Here is a 21,680-nt window from a genome sequence, read left to right as displayed (position 1 = left end):
TTCAAATCAATGCTACTAATTACACTACAATTAAATGATATACTCAAGGGCCCTTGTTTACTAGCACTCCCCGCTACACAACAGAGACCTTAGAAACTATAACCACAAAGATTAAGACCTTCTAAACTTTATAAACTATTAACCATAATTGCCAAACTATAGAGTGGTATAAGTACTCACCCAATCAGCTGCTTCCTCTTGCCCGCGTCACTTTTTGAATTGTGTCGTGGCTCTGGAATGCCGCCGCCGGTCTATGAGATTGGTAAGCCTCTTTAAAAAAGCCCGCAAAAGTGAGTTTAAATACTCACTGTTCTCTCCTGTTGCTCCCGACACCGGCCTCTGTATATAAAAAAAAAAGCTTGCAAAAGTGAATTTAAATACTCACTGTTCTCTCCTGTTGCTCCCGACACCGGCCTCTGATAATAAAGGATGAGACGAAGGCAGAAGTGAGAAAAGATCTTCGCCCAGAAAATCAGGATATAGAATCAATATGGGTGGAGATAAGAAATAACACAAGGCAGAAAATACTGGTGGGAGTAGTTTGTAGGCCCCCTAACAGTAACCACAGTGTTTGACAGAGTATAAATCAGGAAATTAGAGGAGCATGTAATAAGGGTAATGCAATAATTATGGGACTTTAATCTTCATAGATTGGGAAAACCAAATTGGCAACAGTAGCTTGGAGGACGAGTTCATGGAATGCATTCGAGTCAGTTTTCTGGAACAATATGTCGTGGAACCAACTAGGGAACAGGCTATTTTAGATCTAGTATTGTGTAATGAGACAGGGTTAATTAGTAATCTTGCAGCAAAGGATGCTCTGGGGAACATTGAAATTCATATTCAGTTTGAAAATGATGTGGTTAAGTCCGAAACCAGGGTCTTAAATTTAAACAAATCCAGTTAGAGGTATGAGGGGCAAGTTGGCTAAGGTAGATTGGGAAATTAGATTAAAAGTTAAGCAATGCCGAACATTTAAAGAAATATTTCATAATTCTCAAAAAATATACATTCCCTTGAGGAATAAAAACTCCATTGGTTAACTAGAGAAGTTAAGGATAGTATTAGATTAAAAGAAGAGGCTTACAATGTTGCCAAATAGAGTAGTAACCTGAGGATTGGGGGAGTTTTAAAAATCAGCAAAGGATGACCAAGAAATTGATAGAGGAAGAAAATAGAATGAGAGTAAACTAGCAAGAAACTATAAAAACAGAATGTAAGAGCTTTTACAAGTATGTAAATAGGAAGAGATTAACAAAAGTAATCGTGGGTCCCTTGGCGGCAGAAACAGGAGAAATTATAATGGGGAATAAGGAAATATTTTGTATCTGTCTTCACAGTAGAAGACACAAAGAACATAGTGGAAATTGTGGGGAACCAAGTGTCTACTGAGAGTGAGGAACATAAAGAAATTAGTATTAGTAAAGAAATAGGACTGGGGAAATTAATGGGACTAAAAGCTGACAAATCCCCTGGACCTGATGGCCTATATCCTAGGGTTATAAAAGAGGTGGCTGCAGAGCTAGTGGATGTGTTGGTTTTGATCTTCCAGAATCTCCCAAGATTCCAGAATGGTCCCTGTGGATTGGAAGGTAGTAAATGTAATCCCGCTGTTTAAAAAAGGAGGGAGAGGAAATGGAATTATAGGCCAGTTACCCTCACATCAGTACAGTACTAGGGGATATGCTGCAATCTATTATTAGGGACGTGGTAACTGGGCACTTGGAAAATCACAATATGATCAGGCAGAGTCAACACGCTTTTTTTTTCTTTTTTTTTATTCGTTTATGGGATCAGGGCGTCGCTGGCAATGCCAGCATTTATTGCCCATCCCTAGTTGCCCTTGAGAAGGTGGTGGTGAGCCGCCGCCTTGAACCGCTGCAGTCCGTGTGGTGATGGCACTCCCACAGTGCTGTTAGGTAGGGAGTTCCAGGATGTTGACCCAGCGACGATGAAGGATCAGCGATATACTTCTAAGTCAGGATGGTGTGTGACTTGGAGGGGAACTTGGAGGTGGTGGTGTTCCCATGCACCTGCTGCCCTTGTCCTTCTAGCTGGAAGAGGTCGTGGGTTTGGGAGGTGCTGCTGAAGAAGCCTTGGCAAGTTGCTGCAGTGCATCCTGTAGATGGTACACACTGCAGCCATGGTACACCGGTGGTGGAGGGAGTGAATGTTTAAGGTAGTGGATGGAGTGCTAATCAAGCGGGCTGCTTTGTCCTGGATGGTGTCGAGCTTCTTGAGTATTGTTGGAGCAGCACTCATCCAGGCAAGTGGAGAGTATTCCATCACACTCCTTACTTGTGCCTTGTAGATAGTGGAAAGGCTTTGGGGAGTCAGGAGGTGAGACACTCACCGCAGAATACCTAGCCTCTGACCTGCTCTTCTTGCCATAGTATTTATGTGGCTGGTCCAGTTAAGTTTCTGGTTTAATGGTGATGTTGTTAGTGGGGGATTCAGCGATGGTAATGCCATTGAATATCAAGGGGAGGTGGTTAGACTCTCGCTTGTTGGAGATAGTCATTGCCTGGCACTTCTGTGGCGCGAATGTTACCTGAAAGGGAAATCGTGTTTGACAAATCTATTCGAGTTTTTTGAGGGTGTAACTAGCTGGGTAGATAAGGGGGAGCCAGTGGGTGGAGTATATTTGGATTTACAGAAGGTATTCGATAAGAGGTGTTGCACAAGATTGGGGGTAATATCTTAGCATGGATTGAGGATTGGTTAACGGACAGAAAACAGAGAGTAGGAATAAATGGGTCATTTTTGGGATGGCAGGGCGCAAGGGTTAGTGCTTGGGCCCCAGCTATTTACAATTTATATCAATGACTTAGATAAGGGGACCGAGTGTAATGTATTCAAGTTTTCTGACGATACAAAGCTAGGTGGAAAAGTAAGTTGTGAGGAGGATGCAAAGAGGCTGCAAAGGGATATAGTTAAGTGATTGGGCAAGAGGGTGGCAGATGGAGTATAATGTGGGGAAGTGTGAAATTATCCACTTTGGTAGGAAGAATGGAAAAGCAGAATATTTTTTTAAAAGGTGTGGGACTAGTAAATGCTGGTATTCAGAGGGATTTGGGTGTCCATGTACACAAATCACAAAAAGTTAACATGCAGGTACAGCAAGCAATTAGGAAGGCAAATGGTACGTTAGTCTTTATTACAAGGGGGTTGTCGTATAAGAGTAAGGAAGTCTTGCTGCAGTTATATAGGGCTTAGGTGAGACAACACCTGGAGTACAGTGTACAGTTTTGGTCTCCTTACCTAAGCAAGGATATACTTGCCTTAGAGGTGGTGCAAAAAAGCTTAATTAGATTGATTCCTGGGATGAAAGATTGATTAGGAAAGATTGCGTAGAATGGGCCCATATTCTCTGGAGTTTAGAAGAATGAGAGGTGATCTCATTGAAACATATAAAATTCTTAGAGAGTTTGACAGGGTAGATGCTGAGTGTTTCCCCTGGCTGGAGAGTCTAGAACTAGGGCATAGTCTGAGGATAAGGGGTTGGCCATTTAGGACTGAGATGAGAAATGTCTTCACTCAGAGGGTTGTGAATCTTTGGAATTCTCTACCCCAGAGGGCTGTGGATGCTCAGTCGATGAGTATTTTCAATCCTGAGAGCGATAGATTTTTGGGCACTAAGGGAATCAAGGGATATGGGATAGGGCGGGAAAGTGGAGTAGATGTAGAAGTTCAGTCATGATCTTATTGAATGGTGGAGCAGGCTTGAGGGGCCATATGGCCTACTCCTGCTCCTATTTCTTATGTTCTTATCCCAAACCCAGAACATAATGGCCTGGAGTTTCCACTTTGGGCACAATCTAGCGCAAAAGATCGCGGAAACTCGATTTGCGGTGAATGTAATTTGTGCTTAAAATTCTGTGATCTTTTGTGCTGGTTACGATGATTTTGGACGAATTGTGCTGAAAAGAACATCGCAACCTAGCAGAGTCTCCAGCCCATTGATTGGAATTTGCAAGAGGTATGCATCCCAATTGTTCTTGCCAACCTTTGCTTCTGAAGTTAAGTAGGTGGGAAGTGACCCGAAGGGGAAAGATGTATGCATCATCCCTATCAGGCAGTGAATTTCTTGTAGCTTGGTTTTGTGGCTGCATATGTCAGACAACAAACTGATCAGAAAAAACATTAACAGCATTTTAGCTGTAGTGGAATTTTTCTCAAAGCATGTTGGGGCTGTGCGCTTAACATACAGAGTGATAATGAATAATTAGAGAGAGAGACTGGGTTTCAGGCCATGAGAAGGATCTTGACTCGTCCTGTTGTGTGGTCAGTAAATCTGTGTCTGTGAGTAGCAAGCTTGCTGCTCATTTTGCCCTGCTCACTACATGTGCTACCCCCAGGAATGCTACCCCAGATGTCAGGAAAACCGTGAAGTGGAATGTTGAAGATACTTTCAACTGGCTGCGAAAGGAACCGTCTGCCACAAAGGAAGATTACATGGTAAGGGGCAGATTATAAGAACATAATAAGAACATAAATAGAAGCAGGAGTAGGTAATTTGGCCCCTCGAGTCTGCTCCCCCATTCAGTAAGATCATGGCTGATCTTCTACCTCAACTCCACTTTCCTGCACTATCCCCATATCCCTTGATTCCCTTAATATTCAAAAATCTATCGATCTCTGTCTTGAATATACTCAACGACTGAGCTTCCACAGCCCTCTGGGGTAGAGAATTCCAAAGATTCACCACCCTCTGAGTGAAGAAATTTCTCCTCATCTCAGTCCTAAATGGCCGACCCCTTATCCTGAGACTGTGACCCCTGGTTCTAGACTCCCCAGTCAGGGGAATCATCCTCTCTGCATCTACCCTGTCAAGCCCTGTAAGAATTTTGTATGTTTCAATGAGATCATCTCTTATTCTTCTAAACTCCAGAGAATATAGACCTAGTCAACTCAATCTCTCCTCATAGGACAATCCCCCCATCCCAGGAATCAGCCTGGTGAACCTTCGTTGCACTCCCTCTATGGCAAGTATATCCTTCCTTAGGTAAGGAGACCAAAACTGTACACAATACTCCAGGTGTGGTCTCACCATGGCCTCTATAATTGCAGTAAGACATCTTTACTCTTGTACTCTAATCCTCTTGTAATAAAGGCCAACATACCATTTGCTTTCCAAATTGCTTGCTGTATCTGCATGTTAACTTTCAGTGATTCGTGTACAAGGACACCCAGGTCCCTCTGAACACCAACATTTCCCAATCTCTCACCATTTAAAAAATACTCTGCTTTTCTATTTTTCCTACCAAAGTGGATAACTTCACATTTCTCCACATTATATTCCATTTGCCATGTTCTTGCCTGTCTATATCCCCTTGAAGCCTCTTTGCATCCTCCTCACAACTTACATTCCCACCCAGCTTTGTATCATCAGCAGACTTGGTCCCCTCATCCAAATCATTGATCTAGATTTTGAATAGCTGAGGCCCAAGCCTTGATCCTTGTGGTACCCCACCAGTTACAGCGGTAAGGGGCAGATTACATGGTTAAGGGCAAAATTACAAGGTAAGGGGACAGTGTTATGGGAAGGGGAAGATTACAGGATAAAGGAAGAATATACAGTACAGGTAGACTATCCTTTATCCGAAAACCTCGGGACCAGCCATGTTTCGGTTTTCGGAAAATTTCGGATTTCGGAAGGTATTTTATAAGACTGGGAAATTTGTCGGGGGTGGGTCAGCGGGGGGGGGTTGGCGGGGGTCGGGGTCGGCGGGGGGGTCGGTGGGAGTCGGGGTCGGCGGGGGGGTTGGCAGGGGCCCGCGGGGGGGTGGGGGTCGGCGGGGATCCGCGGGGGGGTCGGCGGGCGTCGGGGTCCGTGGGGGGTCGTCGGCGGGGGTCGGGGTCGTGCGCACGACTTACGCTGACCCTCTGCTCAGCGTAAGTCGTGCGCCACTCTGGTCATGTCGTGCGCACGACTTACGCTGAACGAAAAAACCTTCGGTTTTTAGAGGGTTTCAGTTTTCGGAAGTTCGGATAAAAGGTAGTCTACCTGTATGGGGAAGTTTATATAGTAAAGATTACGCTGTAGTTCTTTGATGAAGTAACGGAGAGGGTGAGGAGGGCAGTGTGGTTGATGTATATATGGACTTTCAAAAGGCATTTGATGAAGTACTACATAATAGACTTGTTAGCAAAATTGAAGCCCATGGGATTAAAGGGACAGTGGCAGCATGGATACGAAATTGGCTAAGAGACGGAAAGCAGAGAGCAGTGAACGGTGGTTGTTCAGTCTGGAGGCAAGTATACAGTGATGTCCCCCAGGTGTTGGGGCCACTGCTCTTTTTGAAATACATTAATGACCTGGATTTGGATGTGTAGGGCATAATTTCAAAGTTTGCAGATGACTCAAAACTCAGAATATAATAAACAATGAGGGGAATAGTAACAGATTTCAGGAGGTCATAGACAGACTGGTGAAATGCCAGACACATGGCAGATGAAATTTACTGCAGAGAAATGTGAAGTGATGCATTTTGGTAGGAAGAATGAGGAGAGGCAATATAAACTAAATGGTACAATTTTAAAGGGGGTGCAGGAACAGAGAGACCTGGGGAAGATGTATGTACACAAGTCTTTGAAGGTGGTAGGAGAAGTTGAGAAGGCTGTTTAAAATGCATATGTGATCCTTGACTTTATTAACAGAGGCATAGAGTACAAAAGCAAGGAAATTATGCTAAACCTTCATAAATCACTGGTTACGTCGAGTGTACAGCACAGAAACAGGCCATTCGGCCCAACTGGACTATGTCTGCGTCTATGCTCCACAAGAGCCTCCTCCCACCCTACTTCATCTCGCCCTATCAGCATATCCTTCTATTCCTTTCTCCCTCATGTGTTTATCTAGCTTCCCCTTAACTGCATCTGCGCCATTTGCCTCAACTACTCCTTGTGATAGCGAATTCTACATTCTCACCACTCTTTGGGTAAAGAAGCTTCTCCTGAATTCCCTATTGGATTTATTCGTGACTATCTTATATCGATGACCTCTAGTTTTGGACTCCCCAAGAGTTGGAAACATTTTCTTTACGTCTACCCTATCAAACCCTTTCATCATCTTAAAGATCTCTATTAGGTCATCCCTCAGCCTTCTCTTTTCTGATAAGTATATCCTCTCAGTTCTGGTATCACCCTTGTGAATCTTTTTTGCACCTTCTCCAGCGCCTCTATATCCTGTTTATACTATGGAGAACTGTTCACAGTACTCCAAGTGTGGTCTAACCAAGGCTCTATACATGTTTAACATAACTTCTCTGCTTTTCAATTGAACCCCAGTGCTTGGTTTGCTTTTTTATGGCCTTAATCACCTGCATTGCTACTTTGAGTGATTTGTGTATCTGTACCCACAGATCCCGCTGCTCCTCTACCCCAATCAGACTCTTATTATCCAAGCAATATGTGGCCTCCTTAGTCTTCCTACCAAAATGCACCACCTCACTTGTCTATATTGAAATTAATTTGCCAATTACACACCCATTCTGCAAGTTTATTAATTTCTTCTTGTATTTTGTCACATTCTTCCTTTGTATTAACTATATCTCCCAATTTGGTATCGTCTGCAAATTTTCCAAGATCATTTAATTATGTAGTTACTTTTTGCTTTCCTAATTGTGTTTTTTTTTTACTTCTTTCTTTACCTCTTCGTTATTCCCTTTTGTCATCCTCTCCATTATTGTCTTATGTACTTGGTGTATGCCTTTTTCTTTCATTTCAATTTTACAATTATCTCTCTATTCACCCATGGTGTTTCACTATTGGCTAGTTTGTTTTTGTTTTTTAGCGGAATATATTTCTCCTGAATCTTTTTGTTTTAAATATTTCCCACTGCTGTTCTATCTCTGTCAACATTTTTTTCCAGTTTAGCCTCCATGGCTCTGGGGCAGAGAATTCCACAGATTTACAACCCTCTGAGAGAAGAAATTCCTCCTCATCTCAGTTCTAAAAGGGCGACCCTTTATTCTAAAACTGTGCCCCCACGTTCTAGATTTCCCCACGAGGGGAAACATCCTCTCTGCATCTACCTTGTCGAGCCCCCTCAGTATCTTATATGTTTCAATAAGATCACCTCTCATTCTTCTACATTCCAATGAGTATAGGCCCAGCCTGCTCAACCTTTCCTCATAAATCAACCCCCTCATCTCTGGAATTAACCAAGTGAATCGTCTCTGAACTGTCTCCAATGCAAGTATATCCTTCCTTAAATAAGGAGACCAAAACTGTACGCAGTACTCAAGGTGTGGTCTCACCAATACCCTGTACAGTTGTAGCAGAACTTCCCTGCTTTTATACTCCAACCCCTTTGAAATAAAGGCCAACATTCCATTTGCCTTTTTGATTACTTGCTGTACCTGCATGCTAACCTTTTGTGTTTCATGCACAAGGACACTCAAGTCCCTCTGAACTGTAGCATTTTGTCACCTCTCTCCATTTAAATAATAATTTGCTTTTTTCTTTTTCCTGCCAAAGTGTATAACCTCGCATTCCCCACATTATACTACATCTGCCAAATGTTTGCCCACTCACTTAGCCTGTCTATATCCCTTTGCAAGTTCTTTAGTCCTCTGCACAACTTGCTTTCCCACCCATCTTTGTATCATCCGCAAACTTGGCTACATTACACTCGGTTCCTTCATCCAAGTCATTAATGTAGATTGTAAATAGTTGAGGCCCCAGCACTGATCCCTGTGGCACCCCACTAGTTACCATTTGCCAACCGGAAAATGACCCATTTATCCTGACTCTCTGCTTTCTGTTAGTTAGCCAATTCTCTATCCATGCTAATATATTATCCTCAATTCCATGAGCTCTTATCTTATGCAGTAACCTTTTATGTGGCACCTTATTGAATGCCTTCTGGAAATCCAAATACACCACATCCACTGGTTCACCTTTGTCCACCCTGCTCGTTACCTCCTCAAAGAACTCCAAGTTTGTTAAACATGATTTCCTTTTCATAAAACCATGCTGACTCTGCTTGACTGCATTCTGATTTTCCAAATGCCCTGCTACTGCTTCCTTAATGAAGGACTCCAGCATTTTCCCAACCACAGATGTTAGGCTAATTGGTCTATAGTTTCCTGCTTTCTGTCTCCCTCCTTTCTTAAATAGGGGTGTTACATTTGCGGTTTTCCAATCCGCTGGGACCTCTCCACAGAGTCCAGGGAATTTTGGTATATTGCAACCAATGCATCCACTATCTCTGCAGCCACTTCTTTTAAGACCCTGGGATGCAGGCCATCTGGTCCAGGGGACTTGTCGTCTTTTAGTCCCATTATTTTACCAAGTACAGGAGACTTTGGTTTATCCGGAGGTTGTATGTCCGGAAACCTCGATCTACTGGCAGAAATCAGGAGCCGTTTTGTTAGGTTTGTTTTCTTCTCGTGGCTTTGTTTTCAACAGTCGGGCTCTGGAAAGTCTCTCTGAAGCTGTTGCTAAGCTACAGAGACGCTTCCAAGACGGGCCGACTGTTTACAAGCTGTTGCTAAGCAACAGTGTTTGTTGTCAGATACGGAGATGAAAACCTCCATATGCTTCAACATTAACTTTGTATGTCCGGCAGTTTTGATAGATCGGCAACAGCTCGGTCCCGTCGGTGCCGGATATAACAAAGTTTCCTGTACTATTATCTTAGTGATAGTGATTGTCTTTAGTTCCCCCCTCCCTGTGGCCCCTTGATTATCCATTATCCATTATTGGGATGTTGTTAGTGTCTTCTACCGTGAAGACAGATACAAAATATTTGTTCAGAGTCTCTGCCATTTCCCCGTTCTACATTATTAATTCCCCAGTCTCATCCTCTAGGGGACCAATGTTTACTTTAGCTACCCTCTTCCTTTTTATATACCTGTAGAAGCTCTTACTATCTGTTTTAATGTTTCTTGCCAGTTTACTCTCATAATTCATCTCTATTATTTTTTTAGTCATCCTTTGCTGGTTTTTAAAAATTTCCCAATCCTCTGGTCTCCCACCAATCTTGGCAACATTGTAAGTCTTCATTTTCAATTTGATACCATCCTTTACTTCCTTAGTTAGCCATGGATGGTGCTCCTTTCTCTTAAAATCTTTCTTTCTCAGTGGAATATATTTTTGTTGAGAGTTATGTAGTATCTCCTTAAATGTCCGCCACTGCATTTCAACTGTCTTACCCTTTAATTTATTTTTCCAGTCCACTTTAGCCAGTTCTGCCCTCATGCCACTGTAATTGCCTTTGCTTAAGATCAGGACACTGGTTTGAGATACAACTTTCTCACCCTCCAACTGAATTTGAAATTCAACCATGCTATGATCACTCTTTCCTATGAGATCATTTATTAATTTTATCGCATTACATAGTACCAGATCCAAGATAGCCTGCTCCCTGGTTGGTTCCATTACATACTGTTCTAGGAAACCATCCCGGATGCACTCTATGAACTCCTCCTCAAGGCTACCATGGCCATTTGATTTGTCCAATCAATATGGAGATTAAAATCACCCATGATTATTACCGTACCTTTTTTACAGGCCTACATTATTTGTTGATTTATACTCTGTCCAACAGTATTGCTACTGTTCGAGGGCCTGTAGACTACACCCACCAGAGACTTTTTCCCTTTATTCTTTTTTATCTCCACCCAAACCGATTCTACATCTTGATCTTCTGGGCCAATATCACTTCTCACCACTGCACTGATCCCATCCTTTATCAACAAAGCCAACCCACCTCCCTTTCCTTTCAGTCCATCCTTCCAAATTGTCAAATACCCTGGGAAATTCAGTTCCCAGCCCTGATCAACTTGCAACCACGTCTCTGTAATGGCGATCAGATCATACCCATTTGTATCTATTTGTGCCGTCAACTCATCTATCTTGTTATGAATGCTGCGTGCATTCAGATATAGAGCTTTTAACTTTGTCTTTTTCCCATTTCTCCTTGTTTTGGCCCCGTTTTCTGTTGCACTCTTATTTTTAAACCTTCTGTCCCTTCCTGTCACACACTGGTTATTATTTCCCCCATCTCTATCCTGCTTTATTGCTTTCACATTTCTCATTGACGTTTTAAATTCCCGCTCACCTGGATCCTCCCCCCCCACCCCCACTATTTAGTTTAAAGCCCTCTCTACAGCCCTAGTTATTCGATTCGCCAGGACTCTAGCCCCAGCATGGTTCAAGTGAAGCCCGTCCAAACGGAACAGCTCCCTCTTATCCCAGTACTGGTGCCAGTGCCCCACAAATTGAAACCCATTTCTCCCACACCAGTCTTTGAGCCACTCATTCATTTCTCTGATCTTATTTACCCTATGCAAATTTGCTCGTGGCTCAGGTAGTAATCCAGAGATTATTACCTTTGTGGTTCTGCTTTTTAATTTAGCCCCTAGCTCATACTCTCTCAGCAGAACCTCTTTGTCCTACCTATGTCATTGGTGCCTTCGTGGACCATGACAACTGGATCCTCTCCCTCCCACTACAAGTTTCTCTCCAGCCCAGAGGAGATGTCGTTAACCCTGGCACCAGGCAGGCAACACAGCCTTCGGGACTCACGCTCTTAGCTGCAGAGAACAGTGTCTATCCCCCTAACTATACTATCCCCTATCACTACAACATTTCTTTTTACTCCCCTCCCTTGAATGGCTCCCTGTACCACGGTGCTGTGGTCAGATTACTCATCCTCCCTGCAGTCCCTGCCCTCGTCCACGCAGGGAGCAAGAATCTCGTATCTGTTAGACAAGGCCAAGGGCTGAGGCTCCTCCATCACGACCTCCTGGATCCCAACACCTGCCTCACTTGTAGTCACACCATCCTGCCCCTGACCATGGGCCAAATTGGAAGTAATTACTCTAGTGGGTGTGACTGCCTCCTGGAACTTAGGGTCCAGGTAACGCTCCCCCTCCCAAATGTGTCGCAGTGTCTGAGTCTCGGACTCCAGCTCATCAACTCTGAGCCGAAGTTCCTCGAGCAGCCAACATTTGCTGCAGATGTGGTCGCCTTGGACCTCAATGGTGTCCACCAGCTCTCACATGCAACAACACATTGCCTGGTCGCCTATCTCAATTAATTAGTTTTAAAATTTGGAACACGTATATCTTTTAATCTACACCAAGGCACTTAAATTAAGAGGCCCAAGTTTGGAAAAAAAGCGAGAAATATAGAAATTCTCACCAACCAATCACTTACCTGCTTTCTGGTGTCGTCACACTTCTATTACTTTTTACTTCTTTACACTCACCGGTCTGTTGTAGCTGCCGCTGTTTTAGTAGTGTTGTGTATGTAACCTGTTCCACCTTAAGAGAGCTTAAGCCTGTTCCACCTTAAGAGATGTACTACTTTCTCAGGCTGCTGTAGACGTAATACCGGGGGTGAACACACCGGTATATAAGCACTGTGCAGTAATCTTGTATTCAGTATAGTCCCTACCTCCAACCAGTAAAGACCTGTTTTTATTGTTACTCATTAGTCTGTTTTAATTAACTAAATAATTCACAGACTTAACACTGGCGACGAGTCAGGTTCTTACCCTGCGGCAGTTATTCCACGGCGGTTGAAGAGAGGTTTCAAACCTCACCACTCACCACCCCACTGGAAGTGACAGGCATTAGGACCCTGAAGCCTCCATCAGCTTGTGAACCGGAGTAGAAGACAGGACTGGGGAAGAGAGAGGTATAGGGCGATAGCGATCGGCAGATAAGGGCCGGGACGCTTTCAAGTGCGAGGCGCAGCCGGGCCATCGATCGCATCCGCTGATAAGGGCCACACTCGGGGGCTGAAGGGAGACGGCGTCGGGGGACGGGTGAAGACCGCCAAGCGCGGGAAAACCGCCATTTTGTGGGCGGAGGACGACGGCAAGAGCGGGAAGCCGCCATCTTTGATAACAAGTAAAGAAAATAAAATCTGAGAAATTGCAAATCTACAATGCCTAAACACGGGAATATTAGCACCTTTGATAGTGACCTCGAAGATTGGGCCATATATGTTGAAAGAGTAAAAAAATTATTGTAAGGCCAATAAAATTCGTGACCAAGATAAAGCTCTAACATTATTAAATTTAATGGGTGCGAAGACATACGGGCAATTGAAACACCTGTTATCACCAGATGAACCAGCGGATAAGACGTTCGATGAGATTGTTACTGTCCTGAAAGATCATCTAAACCCCACGCCGCTGATGCTAGCGGAACGATTTAAATTTTACGACAGAAGGCAGCTACAGCATGAAAGCAATGCTGAATATTTGCTGGAATTGCGTAAATTAGCGAAATATTGCCAGTTTGGAACGGGACTGACAGAGGCACTTCGAGACAAATTTGTGTGTGGTTTATTTAAACAGGATACACAAAAGCGACTGCTCGAGGAGAATGAGCTGACGCTTGAGAAGGCGGTCACTATGGCAGCAGCACACGAAGCCGCAGCGAGAGGCACGGCAGTAATGCAGCTACGGTCACCGGAGCTCAGTGCACACAAATTGGGTGTGAGTTCTGGCAAATGTTATCGTTGTGGAAAGACAACGCATGATCAGAACCAGTGTTGGTTTAAAAACCAAGAATGTAGAACTTGTGGTAGGCTTGGACATATAGCTAGAGTATGCAGGTCAGCGAAGAAGACCAGCAACAAGAAGTCACCGCAAGGGAAATACGCAAAGGTACACAAGGTGGCCGAACAGGAGTCCGATTCAGACGCAAGCAGTATTGAACTGGCTAGCTTAAGGGTACTCAACGTTGGTAAGGGTGCAGACCTCCAGACAATTTGGGTTACTCTTCAGATAGAAGGAGTCCAAGTAAAAATGGAATTGGACACTGGATCGGCATTGTCGGTCATGAATAAGAAAGATTACAGAAGGTTATTCCAACATATTCCCCTACAGGATACGGAGATTATATTGACAACCTACACGGGGCAGAGAGTGTACCCCATCGGGACAATAAAGGTTGCAGTGGCCAACAAGGGCGAAGGAAGTCAAATAATGGACTTATATGTGCTACCGGAGGGAGGTCCACCACTACTAGGCCGGGAGTGGTTTAGAAACATAAATATGGACTGGCATTCGCTAAAAGCCATAAAGAGTGAGAACTTGGTGCAGATAATCAGCCCAGACTCTAGAACTGATGATGGTAAGACCAACCCATGTGCAAAAGACAAAGTTTCAGCACAGAATTCCACTGAGCAACAACAACATAGTTTAACAGAGAATTCTGAGTCTGTCAAGTCTACTGATATGCACATTTTTGAGGGACACTGGGCTCGAACTCAACTCCATTTCAAACTACAACAGCAATTAGAACAAATGATTCGCCGTTTTGAGCAAGAGATGAATGAAATAAAAAAGTTCTTTGTTACAGAGTGGGAGAATCTGGAAAGTCAACAGAAGCAACTGATGGAGAAAATGGAGCAGGAGCACACCAACCATCTGCGCGAGGAGGCCGAACGAATCAAAGCTGATTCAGGTTCTGAAGGTGCGTGCCATAATCTGGTGTCGGAAGAGTTAACGGTCAGCCAACTCCTTCATATGCTGAGGGACAAGACTCTGAAATGGGAAAAACTTGAACACGAGCTGCGATCTTCAAAGGAAAAGGGTTCGGAGCTCTCAAAAGTCATTGAGATGGCTGATGTGACGACACAGACTGAAACGACTGCAACAGAGCAGCCATTGGATGCCTAAAGTACGCTGACTCACGTCAATGTAGAACAACAGACCGCTGAAACAGGTGCTCCGGTAGAGGGATTGCATAGTCCGATCAATCAATCTCCAAAGGAAGTTGAAGTATTAAAATCACAAATGAGGTCACTAGTAAACGACTTGCTGAAAGCCCAGAAAAAGCTGGATGCAGAGGTACGCATGAAGAAGTCTCTTCAGGAAAGATGTCTGGATTTGGAACAAGAGCTGGCTAACGTCCAGCTGGGTATGGAGGAAATAGACGACCCTCTCACTGGTCTAGCTCAGGACGACACCGAATATTACCATGACCTGGTGGACGACACCGAATATTACGATGTCCTGTCCTGCCCAGCTTGTAACTTCGACTCCCAAAGTGCAGAAATCATGGAGGAGCACCAAAAGTCTACGGAACATCGGGAGAAGCTGGCTCTACGACGGAAACAGGAGGAAGAGAAGGAGGAACTGCGCATGCAGCTGGCAGCTGTGGCAGCTGACAATGGAGCCCAGAGAGTCTCCAAGAAGCAGAAAAGGAAAAGTAAAAACAGAAGATGACCCATCTGAACCATTATCACCTCTACCAGATCACACACGTGGTCCCTCCGAACGGAGCCAAATCAGTTCGGAAGTTCAAGCTGTTAAATCCATGAAAGGACTATTGAATGAGTAACGTGAACCGACTACACCACAGAGATTGAATCTGTGAACTGTTTTCCGCAGAGACTGAATCTGTGATATGTTACGTTAAACATGAAGTTATATATGTATATATGTTATTACGTTATGTTAAATGGGGGGATGACTATAAAGCTAAGAAGGGAGGAGTGTTGTGTATGTAACCTGTTCCACCTTAAGAGAGCTTAAGCCTGTTCCACCTTAAGAGATGTACTACTTTCTCAGGCTGCTGTAGACGTAATACCGGGGGTGAACACACCGGTATATAAGCACTGTGCAGTAATCTTGTATTCAGTATAGTCCCTACCTCCAACCAGTAAAGACCTGTTTTTATTGTTACTCATTAGTCTGTTTTAATTAACTAAATAATTCACAGACTTAACAAGTAGCTCTGAACTCTCGCTCTCTTCTGGGCTCCCGCTGTTTTAGCAGCTCCGAACTCTCGCTCTCTCCTGGGCTCCTGCTGTTTTAGTAGCTCCGAACTCTCGCTCTCTCCTGGGCTCCCGCTGTTTTAGTAGCTCCGAACTCTCGCTCTCTCCTGGGCTCCCGCTGTTTTAGTAGCTCCAAACTCTCGCTCTCTCCTGGGCTCCCGCTGTTTTAGTAGCTCCGAACTCTCGCTGTCTCCTGGACTCCCGCTGTTTTAGTAACTCCGAACTCTCGCTCTCTCCTGGGCTCCAGCTGTTTTAGTAGCTCCAAATTCTTGCTCTCTCCTGGGCTCCCGCTGTTTTAGTAGCTCCGAACTTTCGCTCTCTCCTGGGCTCCCGCTGTTTTAGTAGCTCCGAACTCTCGCTGTCTCCTGGACTCCCGCTGTTTTAGTAACTCCGAATTCTCGCTCTCTCCTGGGCTCCCGCTGTTTTAGTAGCTCCAAATTCTTGCTCTCTCCTGGGCTCCCGCTGTTTTAGTAGCTCCAAATTCTCGCTCTCTCCTGGGCTCCCGCTGTTTTAGTAGCTCCGAACTCTCGCTGTCTCCTGGGCTCCCGCTGTTTTAGTAACTCCGAATTCTCGCTCTCTCCTGGGCTCCTGCTGTTTTAGTAACTCCGAATTCTCGCTCTCTCCTGGGCTCCCGCTGTTTTAGTAGCTCCGAATTCTCGCTCTCTCCTGGGCTCCCGCTGTTTTAGTAGCTCCGAACTCTGCTACTTCCTCCTTTAATTTGCTGCCTCCTCCTTTAATCTGCTGCCTCCTCTCTGCTTTCGCTCCTTTTAAAGTGTTGGTGCTTGGGGTTCCGTTCACCATACCAAGGTATCGCTTGTGGACATATTCTTCCAGTGGCGCATCCAGTTCTTCTATAGTATGATCAAAACACAGCCCAAATAAATGGACACCAATTGGTAGAGGATTGTTTTAAATATCTGAATTTTCTCAATGTCAGTTATGCCATAGTTGCACCGTTATTGTGCCAGAAAATTATGCTGTTCAGCAGCAGATTTCCTGGGTAAGATACTTAGCATATGAACTGCTGTATGTACTGGCACAATTCTCATTTAAAATCAGTGTAAGCAGCTGAACCTCCAAGAAATTTGAGTGCAATAATAGTGTAACTGAGTAGAAGCACTCTGTAGATTCCGGTTTTCAGCACAAACCTGGAAGGGTTTTCTCTCACTTCTGCTCAAATCTCCCCACAACCTTTATAACCCACATCTTTATTCTATGTTGGCAGCAGGATGGCAAAGCAGGTGGCACCTGTACCCAATGGGCAAGCAGGAATTTTTTTTACACAGCGAGTTGTTGTGATCTGGAATGCACTGCCTGAGAGGGTGGTGGATGCAGATTCAATAGTAACTTTCAAAAGGGAATTGAATAAATAATTGAAGGGGAAAAATTTGCAGGGCTATGGGGAAAGAGCATGGGGCTAATTGGATCATAGAAATATAGGCATTAATGGGGGAATTGGGGAACTAAAGGTACCGTCTTTGATAGGGGAATTCGGGTACTAGAGGGACGGGTGTTAATGGGGGAATTAGGGTATTGGAGGGATGGGCATTAATGGGGGAATTAGGGTATTTGAGGGATGGGCGTTAATGGAATTAGGGTATTGGAGGGACGGGCATTAATGGGGGAATTAGGGTATTTGAGGGATGGGCATTAATGGGGGAATTAGGGTACTAAAGGGACGGGTGTTAATGGGGGAATTAGGGTATTGGAGGGGCGGGCATTAATGGGGGAATTAGGGTATTTGAGGGATGGGCATTAATGGGGGAATTAGGGTACTAAAGGGACGGGCGTTAATGGGGGAATTAGGGTATTGGAAGGACGGGCATTAATGGGGCAATTAGGGTATTGGCGGGATGGGCGTTAATGGGGGAATTAGGGTATTGGCGGGACGGGCGTTAATGGGGGAATTAGGGTATTGGCGAGACGGGCATTAATGGAATTAGGGTATTGGCGGGACGGGCGTTAATGGGGGAATTAGGGTATTGACGGGATGGGTGTTAATGGGGGAATTAGGGTATTGGCGGGACGGGCGTTAATGGGGGAATTAGGGTATTGGTGAGACGGGCATTAATGGGGGAATTAGGGTATTGGCGGGACGGGCGTTAATGGGGGAATTACTGACAGAGGGACAGGCCTTAATGAGGAAATTAGGATCATAGAGGGATGGCGTTAATGTGAGAATTGGGAATTACAGGGATGGGCAATATTGGAATTAGGGTCATGGAAATACGGCAGAGTTAGTGTACTGAAGGGACAAACTTTAATGGGGTAGTAAACGTACTAGAGAGACGGGCTATAATGGGGTGTTAAACGTACTAGAGGGATGGGCTTTTATGGTGGATTTAGGGTACGAGAGTTTTTGACTTTATTGGGGGAATTATACAAACACGGGCACCTCTCCACTCCTGTACAAACGCGGGCACCTCTCCACTCCTGTACAAACGCGGGCACCTCTCCACTCCTGTACAAACGCGGGCACCTCTCCACTCCTGTACAAACGCGGGCACCTCTCCACTCCTGTACAAACGCGGGCACCTCTCCACTCCTGTACAAACGCGGGCACCTCTCCACTCCTGTACAAACGCGGGCACCTCTCCACTCCTGTACAAACGCGGGCACCTCTCCACTCCTGTACAAACGCGGGCACCTCTCCACTCCTGTACAAACGCGGGCACCTCTCCACTCCTGTACAAACGCGGGCACCTCTCCACTCCTGTACAAACGCGGGCACCTCTCCACTCCTGTACAAACGCGGGCACCTCTCCACTCCTGTACAAACGCGGGCACCTCTCCACTCCTGTACAAACGCGGGCACCTCTCCACTCCTGTACAAACGCGGGCACCTCTCCACTCCTGTACAAACGCGGGCACCTCTCCACTCCTGTACAAACGCGGGCACCTCTCCACTCCTGTACAAACGCGGGCACCTCTCCACTCCTGTACAAACGCGGGCACCTCTCCACTCCTGTACAAACGCGGGCACCTCTCCACTCCTGTACAAACGCGGGCACCTCTCCACTCCTGTACAAACGCGGGCACCTCTCCACTCCTGTACAAACGCGGGCACCTCTCCACTCCTGTACAAACGCGGGCACCTCTCCACTCCTGTACAAACGCGGGCACCTCTCCACTCCTGTACAAACGCGGGCACCTCTCCACTCCTGTACAAACGCGGGCACCTCTCCACTCCTGTACAAACGCGGGCACCTCTCCACTCCTGTACAAACGCGGGCACCTCTCCACTCCTGTACAAACGCGGGCACCTCTCCACTCCTGTACAAACGCGGGCACCTCTCCACTCCTGTACAAACGCGGGCACCTCTCCACTCCTGTACAAACGCGGGCACCTCTCCACTCCTGTACAAACGCGGGCACCTCTCCACTCCTGTACAAACGCGGGCACCTCTCCACTCCTGTACAAACGCGGGCACCTCTCCACTCCTGTACAAACGCGGGCACCTCTCCACTCCTGTACAAACGCGGGCACCTCTCCACTCCTGTACAAACGCGGGCACCTCTCCACTCCTGTACAAACGCGGGCACCTCTCCACTCCTGTACAAACGCGGGCACCTCTCCACTCCTGTACAAACGCGGGCACCTCTCCACTCCTGTACAAACGCGGGCACCTCTCCACTCCTGTACAAACGCGGGCACCTCTCCACTCCTGTACAAACGCGGGCACCTCTCCACTCCTGTACAAACGCGGGCACCTCTCCACTCCTGTACAAACGCGGGCACCTCTCCACTCCTGTACAAACGCGGGCACCTCTCCACTCCTGTACAAACGCGGGCACCTCTCCACTCCTGTACAAACGCGGGCACCTCTCCACTCCTGTACAAACGCGGGCACCTCTCCACTCCTGTACAAACGCGGGCACCTCTCCACTCCTGTACAAACGCGGGCACCTCTCCACTCCTGTACAAACGCGGGCACCTCTCCACTCCTGTACAAACGCGGGCACCTCTCCACTCCTGTACAAACGCGGGCACCTCTCCACTCCTGTACAAACGCGGGCACCTCTCCACTCCTGTACAAACGCGGGCACCTCTCCACTCCTGTACAAACGCGGGCACCTCTCCACTCCTGTACAAACGCGGGCACCTCTCCACTCCTGTACAAACGCGGGCACCTCTCCACTCCTGTACAAACGCGGGCACCTCTCCACTCCTGTACAAACGCGGGCACCTCTCCACTCCTGTACAAACGCGGGCACCTCTCCACTCCTGTACAAACGCGGGCACCTCTCCACTCCTGTACAAACGCGGGCACCCCTCCACTCCTGTACAAACGCGGGCACCCCTCCACTCCTGTACAAACGCGGGCACCCCTCCACTCCTGTACAAACGCGGGCACCCCTCCACTCCTGTACAAACGCGGGCACCCCTCCACTCCTGTACAAACGCGGGCACCCCTCCACTCCTGTACAAACGCGGGCACCCCTCCACTCCTGTACAAACGCGGGCACCCCTCCACTCCTGTACAAACGCGGGCACCCCTCCACTCCTGTACAAACGCGGGCACCCCTCCACTCCTGTACAAACGCGGGCACCCCTCCACTCCTGTACAAACGCGGGCACCCCTCCACTCCTGTACAAACGCGGGCACCCCTCCACTCCTGTACAAACGCGGGCACCCCTCCACTCCTGTACAAACGCGGGCACCCCTCCACTCCTGTACAAACGCGGGCACCCCTCCACTCCTGTACAAACGCGGGCACCCCTCCACTCCTGTACAAACGCGGGCACCCCTCCACTCCTGTACAAACACGGGCACTCCTGTACAAACACGGGCCCCCCTCCACTCCTGTACAAACGCGGGCCCCCCTCCACTCCTGTACAAACGCGGGCACCCCTCCACTCCTGTACAAACGCGGGCACCCCTCCACTCCTGTACAAACGCGGGCACCCCTCCACTCCTGTACAAACGCGGGCACCTCTCCACTCCTGTACAAACGCGGGCACCTCTCCACTCCTGTACAAACACGGGCACTCCTGTACAAACACGGGCCCCCCTCCACTCCTGTACAAACGCGGGCCCCCCTCCACTCCTGTACAAACGCGGGCACCCCTCCACTCCTGTACAAACGCGGGCACCCCTCCACTCCTGTACAAACGCGGGCACCTCTCCACTCCTGTACAAACGCGGGCACCTCTCCACTCCTGTACAAACGCGGGCACCTCTCCACTCCTGTACAAACGCGGGCACCTCTCCACTCCTGTACAAACGCGGGCACCCCTCCACTCCTGTACAAACACGGGCACTCCTGTACAAACACGGGCCCCCCTCCACTCCTGTACAAACGCGGGCCCCCCTCCACTCCTGTACAAACGCGGGCACCCCTCCACTCCTGTACAAACGCGGGCACCCCTCCACTCCTGTACAAACGCGGGCACCCCTCCACTCCTGTACAAACGCGGGCACCTCTCCACTCCTGTACAAACGCGGGCACCTCTCCACTCCTGTACAAACACGGGCACTCCTGTACAAACACGGGCCCCCCTCCACTCCTGTACAAACGCGGGCCCCCCTCCACTCCTGTACAAACGCGGGCACCCCTCCACTCCTGTACAAACGCGGGCACCCCTCCACTCCTGTACAAACGCGGGCACCTCTCCACTCCTGTACAAACGCGGGCACCTCTCCACTCCTGTACAAACGCGGGCACCTCTCCACTCCTGTACAAACGCGGGCACCTCTCCACTCCTGTACAAACGCGGGCACCTCTCCACTCCTGTACAAACGCGGGCACCTCTCCACTCCTGTACAAACGCGGGCACCCCTCCACTCCTGTACAAACGCGGGCACCCCTCCACTCCTGTACAAACACGGGCACTCCTGTACAAACACGGGGCCCCCTCCACTCCTGTACAAACACGGGCCCCCCTCCACTCCTGTACAAGCACGGGCACCCCTCCACTCCTGTACAAGCAC

At 47.3% G+C, this 21,680-nt stretch overlaps 1 protein-coding gene across 4 annotated transcripts in view; it reads left to right on the top strand.

Moving 5' to 3' along the window:
- The window catches only part of pcif1 (phosphorylated CTD interacting factor 1), a 348,501-nt gene that overhangs the window by 151,678 nt on the left and 175,143 nt on the right, over nucleotides 1-21,680 (top strand). For all 4 annotated transcript variants that reach the window (XM_086005128.1, XM_086005129.1, XM_086005131.1 and 1 more), the window contains one exon: nucleotides 4,359-4,458. In XM_086005128.1, coding sequence (XP_085861254.1) covers nucleotides 4,359-4,458 — 100 coding nt within the window. The remainder of the gene's footprint in view (nucleotides 1-4,358; nucleotides 4,459-21,680) is intronic.

This window comes from Somniosus microcephalus, chromosome 13 (assembly GCF_052327205.1).
Source record: "Somniosus microcephalus isolate GS21.2 chromosome 13, FLI_Smic_1.0, whole genome shotgun sequence".
NCBI lineage: Eukaryota > Metazoa > Chordata > Chondrichthyes > Squaliformes > Somniosidae > Somniosus > Somniosus microcephalus.
Note: the sequence above shows the minus strand (reverse complement) of the source record. Positions and strands in the feature narration are given on the sequence as shown.